Source organism: Python bivittatus, unplaced genomic scaffold (assembly GCF_059951505.1).
Source record: "Python bivittatus isolate LINGU-HERP-01145 unplaced genomic scaffold, Pbiv_v1 ctg000700_np1212, whole genome shotgun sequence".
Lineage (NCBI taxonomy): Eukaryota > Metazoa > Chordata > Lepidosauria > Squamata > Pythonidae > Python > Python bivittatus.
Genome location: NW_028277098.1, coordinates 25,176,821 through 25,193,515, shown reverse-complemented (window position 1 = coordinate 25,193,515; position 16,695 = coordinate 25,176,821). Strand labels below are relative to the sequence as shown.

At 37.8% G+C, this 16,695-nt stretch overlaps 1 protein-coding gene across 3 annotated transcripts in view; it reads right to left on the bottom strand.

The window, feature by feature from the left end:
• The window catches only part of AGL (amylo-alpha-1,6-glucosidase and 4-alpha-glucanotransferase), a 56,856-nt gene that overhangs the window by 24,380 nt on the left and 15,781 nt on the right, over positions 1-16,695 (bottom strand). For 2 of the 3 annotated variants that reach the window (XM_007421977.4, XM_025175464.2), the window contains exons 12-23: positions 13,941-14,128; positions 11,323-11,446; positions 8,901-9,064; positions 7,018-7,119; positions 5,766-5,921; positions 4,874-5,024; positions 3,637-3,761; positions 3,445-3,557; positions 3,203-3,337; positions 2,108-2,238; positions 870-1,006; positions 518-651 (exon numbers count right to left, since the gene is read on the bottom strand). In XM_007421977.4, coding sequence (XP_007422039.1) covers positions 518-651; positions 870-1,006; positions 2,108-2,238; positions 3,203-3,337; positions 3,445-3,557; positions 3,637-3,761; positions 4,874-5,024; positions 5,766-5,921; positions 7,018-7,119; positions 8,901-9,064; positions 11,323-11,446; positions 13,941-14,128 — 1,660 coding nt within the window. Of the gene's footprint in view, positions 1-517; positions 652-869; positions 1,007-2,107; positions 2,239-3,202; positions 3,338-3,444; positions 3,558-3,636; positions 3,762-4,873; positions 5,025-5,765; positions 5,922-7,017; positions 7,120-8,900; positions 9,065-11,322; positions 11,447-11,816; positions 11,941-13,940; positions 14,129-16,695 lie in introns of all 3 variants that reach the window. The other variant, XM_007421978.4, reaches the window with a different exon arrangement.

Here is a 16,695-nt window from a genome sequence, read left to right as displayed (position 1 = left end):
CCCACAGATCCAACCCTTCCAGACAGCCCAGAAGGATAACATGGTCACTGGTGTCATGGACATTATATGGTCTTGAAAAAACTCATTAATTATGAACAGTATACCGTCAGTTCACTGATTACAGCATCAAATAAAAGATGTGTGAATGAGCTATCACTTATTAGTCACCACACATAAAACTGACATTCTATGTCAACTTAAACACATTATTTTTCAGTGAGGATACTTTGCATATACATTTGACTAAGCATTATCAAGCAGAAATTAAGAGATGCCTTGTTATGAACAGACATGTGTGGATTTGTTCTACTATTTTATTTTAATAAATATACAGTAGAAGATACAGGAAATGATTTTTGAATACAGTCAAGATTACCCCTGTGGGCCATAATGAGTCACCTTGTGCTTTTCAAGAAAAACAAATCAAACATTCAGAAGTGTATACCACTCTTTGTGCCTGACACAACCCAGCAGTATCATGTTCCAGCTTTCTATAGCTGTACTAGTAAAAACATACCTGGACATCTGTTTCCAAACCAAGTCAAGAAGTGTAGTATATGCACCCACTAATATGGCATCAAAATAACATGGAATGAGATAACGAGGGATCCGCTTCAAGTAGACAAACATTGCTTTCAGCCACTTCCCAACCTAATATTTGAAGGAAACAAACTGTAGTACTAAATTTAAAGTTGCTATTATTAATAACAGGTGTTGAAAGTTACTTTAATTCATATTAAGTCATTATGCAAAGTTTCCCAAATAATTTATAAGTTTTCAAGTTTATAAGAAGAGTTCATCAAGTAAGTTAACACATAAAAATGAATATCTACATACAAAGAGAATTATCTTTAGGAAGTTTAACTTACATCAGAGCAAACTCCAGGATGGGAAATTAAGCGATTGCTCACATAGTCAATCATCCAATCTCCGGCTCTCAAATTACCGCAGAAAGGATGGCCCAAGTCATTATTTGGTCGTATTTCTGCCATCACTGACATTATTCCTGAGGATCCACAGAAACATGGTTTTACATTACAGGTCATGAAACTATGACAAGCATCATGTTATTTATTTATTTATCATATTTATATGCCTTAAATCATACTGAGATTTCAAGAATAAAAACAAAACAGCTTTGATGTTTGTACGTTTCTGAAAAAAACGAATATCTAAATTCAATTAAAAGAAAAATAAATTAGGAAGTTTATATAGATTCGAAAAGAAACACCCCTCTTTGGTTTTAGCACACACTCCAACTATGTATTAAAAGTATAATATGCTGCCTATTACCCACTTCAGCCAGCCAGAAACCCATATAAAAATCTTAACTTCTTCTAAGGCTCAGGTTTGAAAATATTCTGCAAATTAGGCTATAGGAAGACATGACAACAAAAAAGGCCATAGTTTTTAGACTTATGTCTGAATTTTATTAGCTTATAATTGTGATTTATGAGAACCTGTCAAACAAGGATATCAAATCAGTTTTCATATTTTGAACACTGAAACTTTAAGTTTTCAAAAGTTTAAAGTTAGTTTGAAAAGTTTAAATAATCAATAATATATCATTGTCAATGGAACAACTAGGGTTTGTGTGTGTGTACTAGATGGTAGCCCACTAACTTTGGGTAATGGTCTAGTGTTTTTCTGTTCTACTAACTGCTACAGAGCCTAGAAACAGGAAATTAAAACAGGATGGAAGTATTATTAAGTACTGATCAAACTAGATTGCATGGAAATTAAGTTCTATTTTGCTTATAGCAGGCATATGTCACATGAGGTCACCAAGTCATTTTTCTGGCCTCTGAACCTCTGATCCAGATTTTGGAAAGTTTCTGCTATTTTGAGATGGAAATACTCAAGAACTGTAGCACAGGCTTTAAAGTAGGCATAATGCAGTTTAAAAAACATTGGAAAACCCCAAACTCCCCCCCACATAAAAAGAGGGAAAAATATCAGAGAGGTTCCTGGCCCTGCTCATCCAAAAAAGTGTTAAGTATGGACCTTGGCTAAGAATAAAAGCACACAGAAGGTTAAAGGTTGAAATGGAATAAAGATATATTAATTATCAATTAGTTTGATACAAAAAACGCAAACAGATTTTTACCCTGAAGGCCTGCATATTTAAGAGGTGTCCAGTTTGGTATGTCATAACATCCTCCACCATCCTCTTGTTCTTCTGCATCACAACGATATAGTACTTGATTTAGGTCTGCCAATGTTAATTTTGATGCAATACTGAGAAAGAGCCAGAAATTAGCTATGTTACAAGCATACAAAAATGATGGGTCTAATGTAAGATTTATGTTGCTACATAATATTTAGGCCATGGTTCACAGTAAGTAGAGGATGAGGTGACAGGACACATTCAAGACGCAGGCACACTGATGAGTTCTTCAAAAATTCTATTACCGAGCTTTATTCAGTTCTCATCAAGAGATGATTACTGCTTGTCAGTTCGAGATGCATGAAAGTGAATCTTATATTTGTCATTCCGAAATACACATTTTGATCTCTCTGTTCAGCTAAAACACAGATGCATATTATAATTCAATCAGTCTACAAGGGAGAAAATAATGTGGTAATCTTGTAGTTATTTTAAAAATATTGCCTCTTGCACTACAGCTCCAACAATATAATCTCTAGCTGTTATTTGCTCAGGAAGAAAATGCAAAAAGGAGTTTTCCTCTTGAACTGGGATGGGCGGGTTTCACTAGGGCTGCACTGGGGAGGGGGAAAGATTAAATTTTCCTCTCCAGCCCTGTTGTGATCCTATGGTGGATGAATATATCCTACCAATGACATTTAAAGAAAAATATCCATGTCACTTACAGACAATTGTGCTGACATATTCACCATAATATGCAGTTCAGTCTTAGAGACAACAACGTTCTTTGAACAAGATCAGCAAGAGGTTATTGCTAAGCACACTGATGCAAAAGTCTGAATAATCTGAATGAGACTTCCTGTCAAAAAAGTGTATATGACCCTGAATGTCTTAGTAATCTTTACCTGTTTCTCTAAGGTCTAAAGTATTAATAGACAAAACTGACAATATATCTACTGCTGCACATGCTATTGTGTTACTAATTCTTCACGACTATTTTGAATGCAGGACATGTTTATAGAGTAAGCAAGGAACACATTTATATAACTTTTCCTCTTCTTGCTTTCTTAAGTTTCAATGTAGAAATAAACTTACACTGAAAAGGGAGTTTTCAGTATAGCTTCTGAACCATCATCAGGCAGACTTCCAGATTTAAAGTGAGGACTGAACTGGATTAGATGATTACGAAGTACTCCTACAGCATCTTGTGCCTTTGGATCAAGGCTAACTCTACAAATATTAGCACCAAACAAGAGGTGTTAGTCTTTGGATTCCAATAAACTCCATATAAATTCATCAAATATTTTGTGCAATTGGTAGAAATCATTGCTTTTTACCTAAATATGATCACACTCCCTGGTGTAAGCTTTTCAAATTCTATCTCCTGAACAAATTCATTTGGACCTTTTGTGGCAATTGAAGCTTGCTTTATTATTTTACTTTCCTTGAGCTACCAAGAGAAGAAAAACAGCTGAATGTAGTCCACATTTTTAAGGTAACTGTTAGAATTTCAGAGAGAGAGAACTAACCTGAATGTGTTCTCGGAGTTCAACAGTATAGTCAGGCAATCCATTGATTGTATGCTCATCCTTTTTATAAGGACCCGCATTTCTCTCAACAGTTCTAGCTTCAAAAACCACTTCTTCAATTTTGCCTATGGAAGGAGTAAGAAAAAACAACTCTCATGCCACAGTGAGCAAAAATGTCATAATTACAATTAGTAGAGGACAGTAAGTATTAGCCAGCCATACAATATATCAGCTCCTTGATATTCATTAGCCAGAATGCAAGATTGCCTGATTTTAGTTTTAAGAAGTTACTTTGTACCAATGAGGAGCAATTACAGACTTATCTAAGATTTGACAGATGTGGTTATTACTGAACTCCAGGTCAGGAACAGAGATTAAGATGGGAGGTCATATGAATTCTCATATTGTATTTTTATTTGGTATGCACTTATACCTAAATGCAATACAGTATCTATTTTTCTAATCTTACTTATTATTGTTTTTTATCCTCCTTTACATTCATTCTATGTTCAACTCTGTATTTCAAAATATGGTGAAGCCTTTCTTCTATGCCGGAATACTATCAACTAGCATTAACAAACAGCAGTAGAAAAACTTTAAAATCGTTATCATTTTCCGTAAATCAAGGAATGATTTTGGCTTAAGCTATCCAAATGGTCCACCTTCCCTTAAGGCTCTCAGAGAAGAGGCATTCATATGTTATGTTATCTCATGCTCCCATGTACTAGGTTTTAAATTACTTCTGTATCAACTGGTTACATGATGAAACCAGTCATGTGGTGTCTCCTGGTGGTCACTGTAACTGATTTTGGCTTAGAATCTATACTTGCTTAATACTGTTAAAATTTTAAACTTTAGATACTGAAATATTTCTCCAAAGGATGTTCATCCAATATAATTATAAATTATTATAAATTTATAAATTATAAATTATAAATATAATTCATGAGAAATTCAAGCATCAAAGCAGATATCTCAGTAAGTTGCCTCAATATACTAAAATATCTGTACTAAGAACTGAATAGTGTAATAGTACATGTGTCTGTGCACATGTTCTTGAGAGATGGCTCATTTATTCCAAGAACTCTAGAAAGAAGGATCATGCCACAAAATATGGGCAATCATTAATACTGCCTGGCAGTATTGTGCCAGCTGCTATCTTTTAAACTTGCTGGAAAGACAGAACAGGGATAGAAACATCTAATTTATAAATCTTGCTTGGGATTGATAAGGTTACCTGGAATACACATCTGAGGAACTTCTTGACTATAGAAGGAAGTCTTAGGATTTCTGAAAGCTGTTCGAGAAACAGCCACAACAGACTGGTGTGTATTAGGGCAATGTCTGGTCACAGCCACAATATCTTCATCAACTTGGTCTACAAACACCTAAAATGCATTTTAAGAAAAAAATTAGATGATGAGTATATTTTAAATGAATACCACTCATATTGCAATTCTCATTTAGGGCATCTTAAGGCAGGTGTTACAATTTTCAGAATCCATGAACAAGAGGACATTCATGAATGTTTTTAATGTGCAAGGGATAAAGATAGTGAGATGCACAATCAGAAGAAATATTCATACAATTAGGCAATCAGTAAGATCATATTGGATTTTAGCTTTAAATGCACATTTAGCATCTCATTCCTTTAACCAAGACCCATAAGAATTCACTTTTGTTTACCTTGTTCCTAGACAGGAAAACACCAATTTTGGGCTTTCAAATGAATAAAATAATCATGATTGGTTCAATATTAATAATCTGTTTCTTGGTTTCTTTGCTAGTGGTCGGGGAAAAATTGGCAAAGCAAAAACCCAAATCAGGAATAAATCAGGATTTCGACTTCCAACCTGATGACAAGCCATGATTATAATAAGCTAGTGCTCATAGACAAGTAATTGTGGGTTTAAATTGTTTTTGCTGCTGATAATTAACTATGGTATAGGTCTTAAGACAGATTTGCACATCTCGCTAAGCCAAACCTGCACATCTCACTAAGCCAAACCACAACTACTTTATGATTTAGTCCACTATATGCAAACAAGGCATCAAGCCATGGTGTCTGGTTTAATTGTTTCCTATCTCCCATCTCTCCTAACCACAACACAAGCTGACCCAGTTCTTGCCTGATTAAAATCTTTAGCTCCCAGCTCTTGGTGTAATCTGTTGATAGCCAGCCTTCCTGCTATAATTCCAGTCTTGAAATTAACTTCACCAGCTTTTAAGTGTGTTGCTGCTGGATTCCACTTTGCATAAAATCTTTCTTCAGAGACCACAGATATCTGCCAATAAATGGAAAAATAGCAATTCATCATTTTTCTATGATCAAAGAAATTCTACAGAACATATTGTACATATGTTTCAATATTTAGAATTTTTCTATATTGCCTCTTATTATTTAAAAGGTTATTACAAAAAATTGAAATAAGTTCAATTAAAAGTTAGGAGCTTTAAAATACATGAAAAATGTTTCTAAGCACCTGGATCATTAAAAATTGGTTTTGCTTGACATCTACAGGTAGTCCTTGACTTATGACCATTCATTTAATGACCATTCGAAGTTTCGATGGTGCTGAAAAAGTGACTTATGATCAGTCCTTGCATTTACGACTGTCACAGTGTCCCTGTGGTCATGTGATCAAAATTTGGGTGCTTGGCAAATGGCATGTATTTATGATGGCTGCAGTGTCCCAGGGTCATGTGATTGCCATTTGCAACCTTCCCAGGGGGCTTCTGACAAGCAAAGTCAATGGGGGAAGCTGGATTCATTTAACAACTGTGGTGACTCACTTAACAACCATGGCAAAAAAAGTAATAAAATCTGGCACGACTCACTTAACAACCTTATCACTTAGTGATGGAAGTTCTGGTCCCAACTATGGTTGTAAGTTGAGGACTACCTGTATAACTTGAATGCTATTTATTTAACTTTAAAGAATGGTCATCTGCCAATGACTTTAGATTGATCAAGTTATGAAGGCCTGACACATGGGAATAAACACTCTTTCAAGTAATTTGTGCCTAAGATGTTTGAGTTTTGATAAGCACTGGTTGTTTTATTCTTTTCCTAATGATAGCAATCTTATATTACTAGTTTTATTTTTCATGTACTTATAACTAGGCACAGGACCAGCACTCTGACTTGTCTATGAAGTGAATAGGTAGTGAGTGAACCTTGTAGGATTGATGAAACAATCTGCGTGAGCAAGAGCAATCAAAATGTTGGTCCCTACCTGCTGCACTAAACATGAGAACTAATGTCAGAAGTAATTCTATCATAACACACTACAGTAACCTAAACAGGATATTATTGGAACCTGCATAAACAGATCTTGATCATTCCAACATGTACAAGGAGTACACTGTTTAAACACATACCTGATGTGGCACTAGTTCATCATACCCTCTGGTGCTTCCTGTAGCACAGCAGGCCATGGAAACGATGATCGAGCTGGGAAGGACATCATAAGCAGATCGATGCTAGCAATAAGAAATAGGGATAAAATGGTCAAATCCAGTGGTCAAAGCAGCTCTCCTGAATTCCAGCAAGTCCCTCCTTCTGTTCTAGGCCCTAGGCTCCATCCCAGGGTATTTCCTTATGATCTTCATGATTCTTGGGAGTAGGAGGAACCCCATAACATTGGAGTCAACAGATGCTGGCCAAGAATTATAAGATTCGGTCCACTGCATCTAAGAACAATAGGTTGAGAAGGGCTGCCATGTGCTGCATATAGAAAAAACTGAATAATTCTCAAAAAGAAGTGGGGTATTTTATGTTCATGACTACGTGCCACCCAGCACAACAGGAAAAGAAGCCAGCCTGATGTCCTAAGTTCCCTCAATCCTTCGCCTTTGGTAGCATGCTTGCTAGGTGATGGGAGCTGATGTCCAGATTATTTACCTTGGGCATGTAATTTTACTAATGCTGATTTACAGTGAAATTTGGCACACAGGGAAAGTACAGAGTAGAATGCAGGACAAAGGTAACAGTCTTTGGCTTTCATATGTCTCATTCACATGAGCCTTAGATGCACTATTTGCTGCTTCAGCTCACATGATATATCCTATTTATATGCCAAGTAGGAGAGCATGGGAAGATAAACTCTTAAGCCCTGGTTTACAGAAAATTGTGTATGTTACAAATCTAGAATCAATAAGGCAATCTATTCCAGGTTCCAGATCAATATAAAAAATACAGAGCTAGATTATTTTCACAGAGGGCCTCTGCTTGAAAAAAATCAGCAAAGCAGCTGTCTCCATTGTCTGTTTGCTACACGTTGGAACTCCTGTGATCTGGCTGTCCTCCAGACAGAAAAAGCTTCCAAGATATAAAAAACCAGCAGAACAGAGAGAAAGCTAAGTAAAACTTCTTACCCTGACTAGCCAGATTTCTATGTAAAAACTATCATCTGCTGCTCTTGTAATATGGTGAACCATTTGGACACGTGGTAACCCCAGTATCATGCAGGTCATTAAGCAGGAAGAGGTGGGAGCCCCAGGAGAGGAGTGTGGATGGGTGTGTGGGTGCCACAGGGGGATGTTGTAGGCAGGCACTAGGGAGTGCAGTTGGGCTGGTGAGGGCCATGGGCAGGTGCTAGGGACTGCAGGCGGGCTGCGGGTGCTGTGGGCAGGTGCACTACAGAGCGCAGGTGGGTGGAGGTGCTGTGGGCAGGCATGTACTACAGAGTTTGGGCGGGTGCTATGGATACGGGATTCCTGGGATCTCGTACTCCATAGTGGGGTTCCTTGGGAGAAAAAGTGGTGCAAGTGACTTACGAGAGTGACTTGTGATCTTCCCTGCTGGCTTCCATGTTGACTTTGCTTATGGGAAGCCAGCAGAGAAGGTCGCAAATAGTGACCACATGACCGCAGGACACTGCAACTGTTATAAGCGTAAGCCGGTTGCCAAGTACCCAAATTGCGATCACATGATTACAGGGGTACTGTGATGGCCGGAACTTTGAGGACCGATCATAAGTACTCCTTGTTCAGTGCCTTCAAAACTTTGAACGGTCGCTGAACGAGTGGTCATAACTTGAGGAGTATCTGTATTTGTGTGTTTCAAGTTTAATTTGCATTCAGCATTCACATTAAATTATCACCTCTAGTATGCAATTAAAAGTCCATACATATTAAAATAGGATTAGGTAGTTATTATGAAGGAGTCAAAACAAGGATTAAACTCCTCAATGCATAATATTTATAAGATCTTTAAAGTTATGCCTTGAACAATGATACAGCTTTACAGTGCCAGTGCTTACCTGAATTGGACATTCATTATCATGTGTAATATCCATGAAGAGTGCATGTGCAATAGCAGGTGTTAAAGGCCTCAAACGTGGCTGAACAAAAGATCCAACTGGTACTCCACCAAAGCGGTAGACTAACCTGCCCTCCTCGTGGCTATTGTAGGCACTCATTGCTTCTGCAGAACAATAAAACCAACCCCTTTAAATAAGCATTAATTTCTAGATTCATTAATCAGAACATGAAATTTTTGGAACTCATAGTCACTCCAGGCATAAACCCTGACTTGTAATCACAGTCAATAGAACCCTATATCCCAATACATATGAAAGCTCTGCTTTTCCTGAGGCCTAAGACATGCACGAGCAGCATCCGTTCAAGCCAGTGAATACTGCATTCATGCTTTTCCTGACTAAAGGATTCAAAGAACAAAATGAGTTGGAAGAACAACAAAATACCTTGCCTAACCTTTTGATGGAACTTCCATTTTGGGCATAACTAATAGTGATGCAGGACTTAATGTGCACTATCTTGAGATTAAAATCTTTGTATACTTGCATGAATCAAATCAAATCAAAGTTTATTGTGGTCTTGGACCAGTACAAGAAGGATGATGCTCTGTGAAAATATACATAGTCTATCTTAAAATCATAGCAACCTAGGATAGAATAAAATTAAAAGTTAAAATTAAATTAAAATACATTTATAAACTAACTAAACTCTATGGATGCAATCTAAGGTGCAGCCTATACTAGGTGAAAATACAGTCACTAAGATTATGTTAAATATAAAATGTAAAATTTAAGTATCTAAAATTGCCAGTATGTTAATATATAAAAATTTAAATAAATTACTGTTACATAAAATACATTACATAAATTAGCCCATCAGGGTCTGGCGAATCTTCATTGCTGCAGCACAAAACCTGGCTACCTGCACTGTGATAACAGGCTTTTCATCTATGAGCAGCATTTGCATACAGTCTGAATGTGGGCGACCAGGATATTTACTAGTCAGAGGTAACATGAGTTTGGTTCGAAGATCTCTGTAGAAATCACAGCGAAGAAGGACATGGTCTGTGGTTTCTACCTCTCCGGAGTCACAAGGACAAAGCCTTACGGCCAATGGTATTTTTTAATATTTGTCTTCCAATACTGCAGAGGGGAGAGCATGGCATCGAGCTAAAGAAAAGGCTTTCTGATGGCTGGGTGTTTCAAGCCGTGTAAGATAACTGGCAGCAGTGACGATATATTTATTGTGCGCTGGAGACAGGAAGGATAGAACCTTCCCTAGATCTGCTTGCCGCTCTGTATCCTTTATCCTTTGTTTCAGCTCTTGTTTGGCCTGGTTGTATTCCATTTTGAGAACTGAGGATGGGGAATAGCCTAGCTTTAAAAGATTAAAGTCGATGGCCTTAATCCATGTGGATTGAAAGTTATCCTGAAGAATGAGAGGTGCTAGGCCTTTGGGATAAAAGTTGATCTTTAGCCAAAGGTTTAGAGAGGCTAGGCACACTTTTGACTCAACTTTTATCATGATGAATTTAGACTGCACTCTTTCCAGAGGTGTGAAACGTGAGGATGGGGGGCCAGCTAGAGTCCCATAGAGCAGCTGAGCTAACGACTTGGCTTAAAAGAGTTCGAGTGCAGCTGGAAAGTAAGATCCTCCCTTACAGCAAAAGAATTTTAAGATAGCATTGGCAGATCTCTGTCCAGAGGTACTTGCATGATAAAAGCAGCATTTGCACAAGCCAAAGCCTCATAGTCCAACAAGAATGTATTTATCAAATACAACTGTCATGTGGTTTTAATATATTTCAAAAACAACATAGCCAATCTCTTGGCCATCCTGATCAAATGATTGGTAATATGCTACATCCCTCCCATTTCCTACTCTATCAAGCATTTAAGATTAACAATGTCAACACCAAGTTTAATTGTGGTTAATTCCACATACATTCTTAAGTAGGGATTGCCTTTTTCAAGCCTTCAGTAACAGGGAATGTGGCACAGTTCCAATATATCCTAACCACTATGACTTGTTTTACAAACCATGTTAAAGTAATGCCTCATAAACTGTGAATACAGCCAACTATCTGACCTGACAGCTTATCCCTTTTTTTTAGCCATGATTAGGGGGATAAAGTATATCACATTTGCACCAAACAAGATATATGTGTTGTTCATATGAGTTGTAATAGAACATTTATACAAAGATATATCCCTATTTATAGTGAGAGTTATGAGAAAGTGGTCATCACTACTTCCACCTTCTTCTAATTTTCATCTATAATTATGACGAAACAATGTTGGTTGCACTATCACACGTTTATAAAAAAGGAATGCAAACAACATTTTGCACATTCGTGTCCTTCACTCACAGCAAATCATGCATAGTAACAAGACTAAATAAAAGAGCAATTTAAAGCAAGCCTACCTCTTATTAAAGAACTAATGCCCAGTTTATTCACAAAGATATTGTCCAGCTCCTCACTTCCAGTGAACAGTTCAGCCACTACATATAAGCTGGGCCGTAATTTTCTAGCTGTGTCCATCATATACTGCAAGAAGCACAGCCAAGGAAGCCACAGACAGAAAAAGGGAGAACAGAAGAAAAGAAAGGATGCAAAGCTAGGCATGGATTTGGAGGTCAGGGAAAAATGCCACACAGCATAACCAAATTAGGAAGCCGAAGGTTTAAGAACCCAAAAGGTTCAGTTATGAAGGTTTAAGAAAGTTAGCCCAAGGACAAGGAATGAAGAATGAGATGGAAGAGAAAATCAAAAGGGTATAGGGAAAGATGTTTGAATTGGCCAAGGATACAAGAATAAATACAAATAAAAACACAAAATTAGTTCCACGTAGAGACTTTGACTTTATATAAACACAGCAATCCTGCAACAAACCTTTCAAACATTTTTTTAATGGTACCTCTAATCAGACTGGTAATTCCAAGGCGGTTGACAAAGACATTGTCAATGACCTCACTGCCCGTGAAGAGTTCAGCTATCACATAAAGATTAGGTCTGACAGACCTGGCTGCTGCCAGCATCTCCTACAGATCGTAACACATTTTTTTTAAAAAGTGCTTTCTTACAGCACATGCATTTCTGACAAATATAGGACATCCATTCTATTATTCCCTAATTACTATGGTTCCCACAATAATAATATATAAACATTTTTTTTTAATCCTCACTTAATTGTCGCCAATTCTGTGGCGACTAGAAACGTTAATTAAAATGGGAAGAATGATAGAGAGATGCCACTTTATTCTGGTATCATTCACATAATTTTTTGATTTGCTTAAGGAATAATTCATTTATCATTCCTTCAGTATTCAAACGGTGCAGTACAGGTGGTCCTCGTTTAACAACCATTCATTCAGTGACCATTCAAACCTGTGATGGTGCTGAATGAGTGCTACTTATGACCAGTCCTCGAAGTTCCAACCATTGCAGCATCCCACAGTGATGTGATTGGAATTTGTGACGTTCCCTGCCAGTTTCTCACAAACAAAGTCAATGGGGAAGCTGGCAGGAAGTCGGAAGTCACAATCATGTGAGGTCCTCGCTTAATGACCAGATCACTTAGCAATGGAAATTCTAGTTCCAATTACTGTTGTTAAGTGAGGACTACCTGTATAGTATAATATAGTATTCTAGTTTAAAGTTAACCAGGCTTTTTAGAATAATAATTTGCATGCCAAGGCCAAAGCATAATTCTGCATAACCTTAATCCTAGTTAGAATTGAAATGAACATTTTCATTAAATAAATTGCATTTGCGTCCTACTTTTTCATCGAAAATCTCAGCAGCAGCATCCCTATTTATTCTGCCAACAACCCAATAAACTGGTTAGATAGAGCATGATAACTCAACATCACCTACGGAGCTTCATGGCTATGTGACAAGAGAACCTGGATCTTCCTAGTCTAGTACCTAAAGCAGAGGCAGGCAGTGTTCTTCAGATGTTTTGGATTTCAATCTATTGTTATAGATCATGGTGGCTGTGGTTGATGGGAAATGAAATTGAAAACATCTTGAAGACATTAGGCTTTCTTCCCCTGTCCTAACTTTGCCTCATGGAAAAAAAGAACATTAAATCATGGTTAAAAGCAAATAATGTGAGGAAGACTGTATGGGCAAAAGAGAGGCAGTCCTGTCTATGGCATAGTTTGCACATGAGGAACTGAATCTGCTGCAGTCAGATTAGCTGTTCTTATCTTAAATTTCACTGCTTTCAATAGCATTTAATCAGGCTTAACTTTATAGCTAAGCTAAAATCCAACATTTCAGGGTATATCCAAACAGGATATTTTCTCCTGGTCTAACATTACACTGGTTTCAGATTCTTTTACACAAAAATGTGAGCATTTTTAGAATGATACCAACATAACTGAAGTGACATTCTACTATTGAAAGATCACTATTATCTCTCAGATTTAACCATTATTGGCACTACAGGTTTAATAACCACTGCTTACTTTACATGATTACTATAAAAATGACTAACATAAAACATTTTCAAACCTTTGGTAATTGTAAATAAATACTAAGTATTATTTCTGATTCACCCTACATACAATTATTAGGGTCAGGATGATTACAAATTCCAAAAAAAAAAAAAATCTAACTTAAGCATGTCAATGTGACTCAGGTAGCACTTCTATACAATTATGCAAGAGCAAGCTCCACTGAACTCAGTGGGATACTTCTGAGTACAGTACACTTGCCTAGAACTGTGCTAATATTTTATATTATTTGTAGTAAGTCTCCATTGAACATAGTAAGAGTCTAAGTACAGGGCTCCCCTGTTCTGACACAGAGATGAAAAGTTCCCCCCCAATAACTAAAAATATCCAACCTCCAGGAAGTTTATCAAAGAGTTGTAGCCATGCAGCAAAAAAGTAAGAAGTGTAAAACAAAATATATGATGCATATCTGCAGTGTAAATATGGGTTTACAATGTGGTATCAAAGCTATCATTTCCATCCAGTACAGATATATTTTTCTAATATAATAAATAACTATGTATAAATGTATTTTTCTATACCTCAGCCACATGAAGAGGAGTGGAGTGGCAGTTGTCCAGACGTACTCCATGGAAATATTTAGCAGTAATTTCAGTATATTTTTTCATGTGAGCCCAAAGATATGGGCAATCTTCTGGTTTATTCCCATAACGCAGCTTGACACTATCACCCCAGCAAATAAGTTCTCTTCTCAGGTAGACATTTGAGCCTATATAAAGGAAAATCTAATTTAGGTACAATACAATAGTTGTGGTCTCAATATTCTTACTCATATTAAAATTATTATTAATTTAAATTTATTTTTATAGTAAGTTTAATAAAATTACAATTGCAACAATAAAAACTAATACAAACTAAAAAGAATAAAATAATAAAAAGAAATAGAAGGTGCAGAAAAGAAAAAAGAAAAGAAAAAATAATAAAGAAAAAGAAAAGAAATATATAAAGAAATTACTTTCTCCTTTATCACAAGTATAAACAATTTTAGTAACTTACCACCTTCTCTTCAAACACAACAAATGATCTCTTCTTCCCTTATCTATAGATAAATCCTTAAAACCTTGTCGTTTCAGTCCTGATGTCAGCAAAAGTCCATTAAGGGTACCAGAGATAACAACGTATCTATTTTAACCTTGATCAAATAAACCAACTTTATATTCCTTCCTTTTACTTTTAACAATCTTGATCTTTAGTCCCTTCAAATAATGTCCTAGAACTTGATTTCTTTTCATTTTTTCTCTATCCCTTCTCACAACATTCTTCAAAGCTTTAACAAGCCTCTTTTGTAAATCTAATATAGGAAAATTATTCAGCTCACTCTCTTGGTTTGTTATTTGTATATCCCTTTTAATTATTAAAATGTCAGCTGGTTTCTTTTGTATGTCGAGTGTAGGATCTTTTTCCATATTGTTCTTGTAGCCTCTCATTTTTAAATCCACTTTCAGATCAGTCTCAGTCTTGTCAGGTAAAACTTGTTCCTCTTCCATAACATCTTTTAAACACAGTCTATCTATAGAGGCAGACACTCTTAAAATTAACTTCTGGGTCCACTATTCAAAAATATCCTATGTCCAATCATATGGCCAATGTTAAAATACTTTACTTCATACTGTATTTGTCAAATTTAAGTGTTCTTCTCCTTTAATTGTAATCTATAGTTCCTTCTAGTTCCCTCTAGTGTCCAACCTTCAAAGTCCCACCCTGTCATTTTTTTAAAAAAATGAATTGAAAACAAAAGTATTTTCCCATGGAAAGGATTCTTATAATTAATTCCAAAATCTTATTTTAAATCCATCTGGATCTGTAGTCACTTAATCCTTTTGCTAAAGATTGAAGGAAATTCATCTGGTGTTTTCAGATTTGTTGATCCAAAGGTTCCTAATGCAGGCAGTCCTCAACTTATGACAATAATTGGGACTGGAATTTCCATTGCTAAGCAATGTGGTCGTAAAGCACATCACGACTGCATCACTTAGTGACGGCAATCCTGGCAATCCCCATTGCCATCGTTAACCGAATGCCACCAGTCATTAGCCAAGGACCCATCCCAATCCAAGCCATTCCAGGCTTGATCCCTCCAGTCCCTAGCCTCGGCAAGGTAAGGGACTGTCTCCTCTTCAACTCCCCCCACCCACCTATCTCCCCCGCAATCTCTAGCCTTTCAGCCGCCCTGCACCCTGCCTTGCAGGGCAGCAAGCAGCCCCTATGTGGGCTCTGGGGCTGCTTGCCATGTTGCAGCTTAGGAGCTTTTTGGCACACCGTGGTTCTGGGGCTCAAGAAGCCCCTGAGCCACAGCAAAGGGTGAAGCAGCAGCAGCCCCAGCCCAACACAGCAGCATGGTATGAAGTCGCAGCCACCCCGAGAAGCTGCAGCTGCCCTGGCCCAGTCTCAGCTGCAGCTGCCCTTACTATCCTGCACTCCGAGGCCCCTGCCACCCTGTGCTCCACCACCCCAGCTGACCTTTGCTGTCTTCTTGCTCCCACTGTTGATGACGCATGCCTGTCCTGCCCCTTTGAGGCAGCTGCTGGCCATGTGAGGCCATCTTCCCAGGTCTCGCAAGGAAACCACCATGCATGACTCTAGAAAGAAAGCCTTGAGTGGCCAGCAGCTGCCTTGGGAAGGGCCAGGCTGGGCACGCTTGGTCAGCAGTGGGAGCAAGAAGATGGTGAAGGTCAGCTAGGGTGGCAGGGGCCAGAGAGTGCAGGGGGCCAAAAGGGAACAGATGGGGAGATAGGCGGGTGAAAGGAGTTGAAGTGCCCCTGCAGTCATAAGTGCGGGCAGCCTGCCAAGTGCCCGAATTTTGACCACATGACCACAGGGGCACTGCAATGGTTGTAACTTCGGAGACCGGTTGTGGATCTCTTCGTTCAGTGTCACCGTAACTTTGAACAGTTTCTGAACGAATGGTTGTCAGTCGAGGACTACCTGTAGCTGAAAAGCAGTTAACAAACAATTTCCAAAAGCGATTAGAAAAGGAAATATGTGAATCCAGTGTCCTTTTAAAGGTGCTGACCGTGGTTTGAGCAAGATGGCTATTCCCTCATCTCCCAGAGCTCTAAACCTGCTGGGGACCACTGTCTAGCAGTCTCCTCATGAGGAGCAACTGTCTGGAGCATTTGTGGGCAATATCAAGTCCTCTCCTTGTCTGGAGAGGAATTACGAAGAGCTGGTCTATTCACCAGTTCTTTATTCCCCCATGGTTGTCAGCTCTTTTAGTGGAGGCATTTTCAGTTCGCTGTTTCTTCCGCGGAAGTCATTATTAATTTAAATTTATTG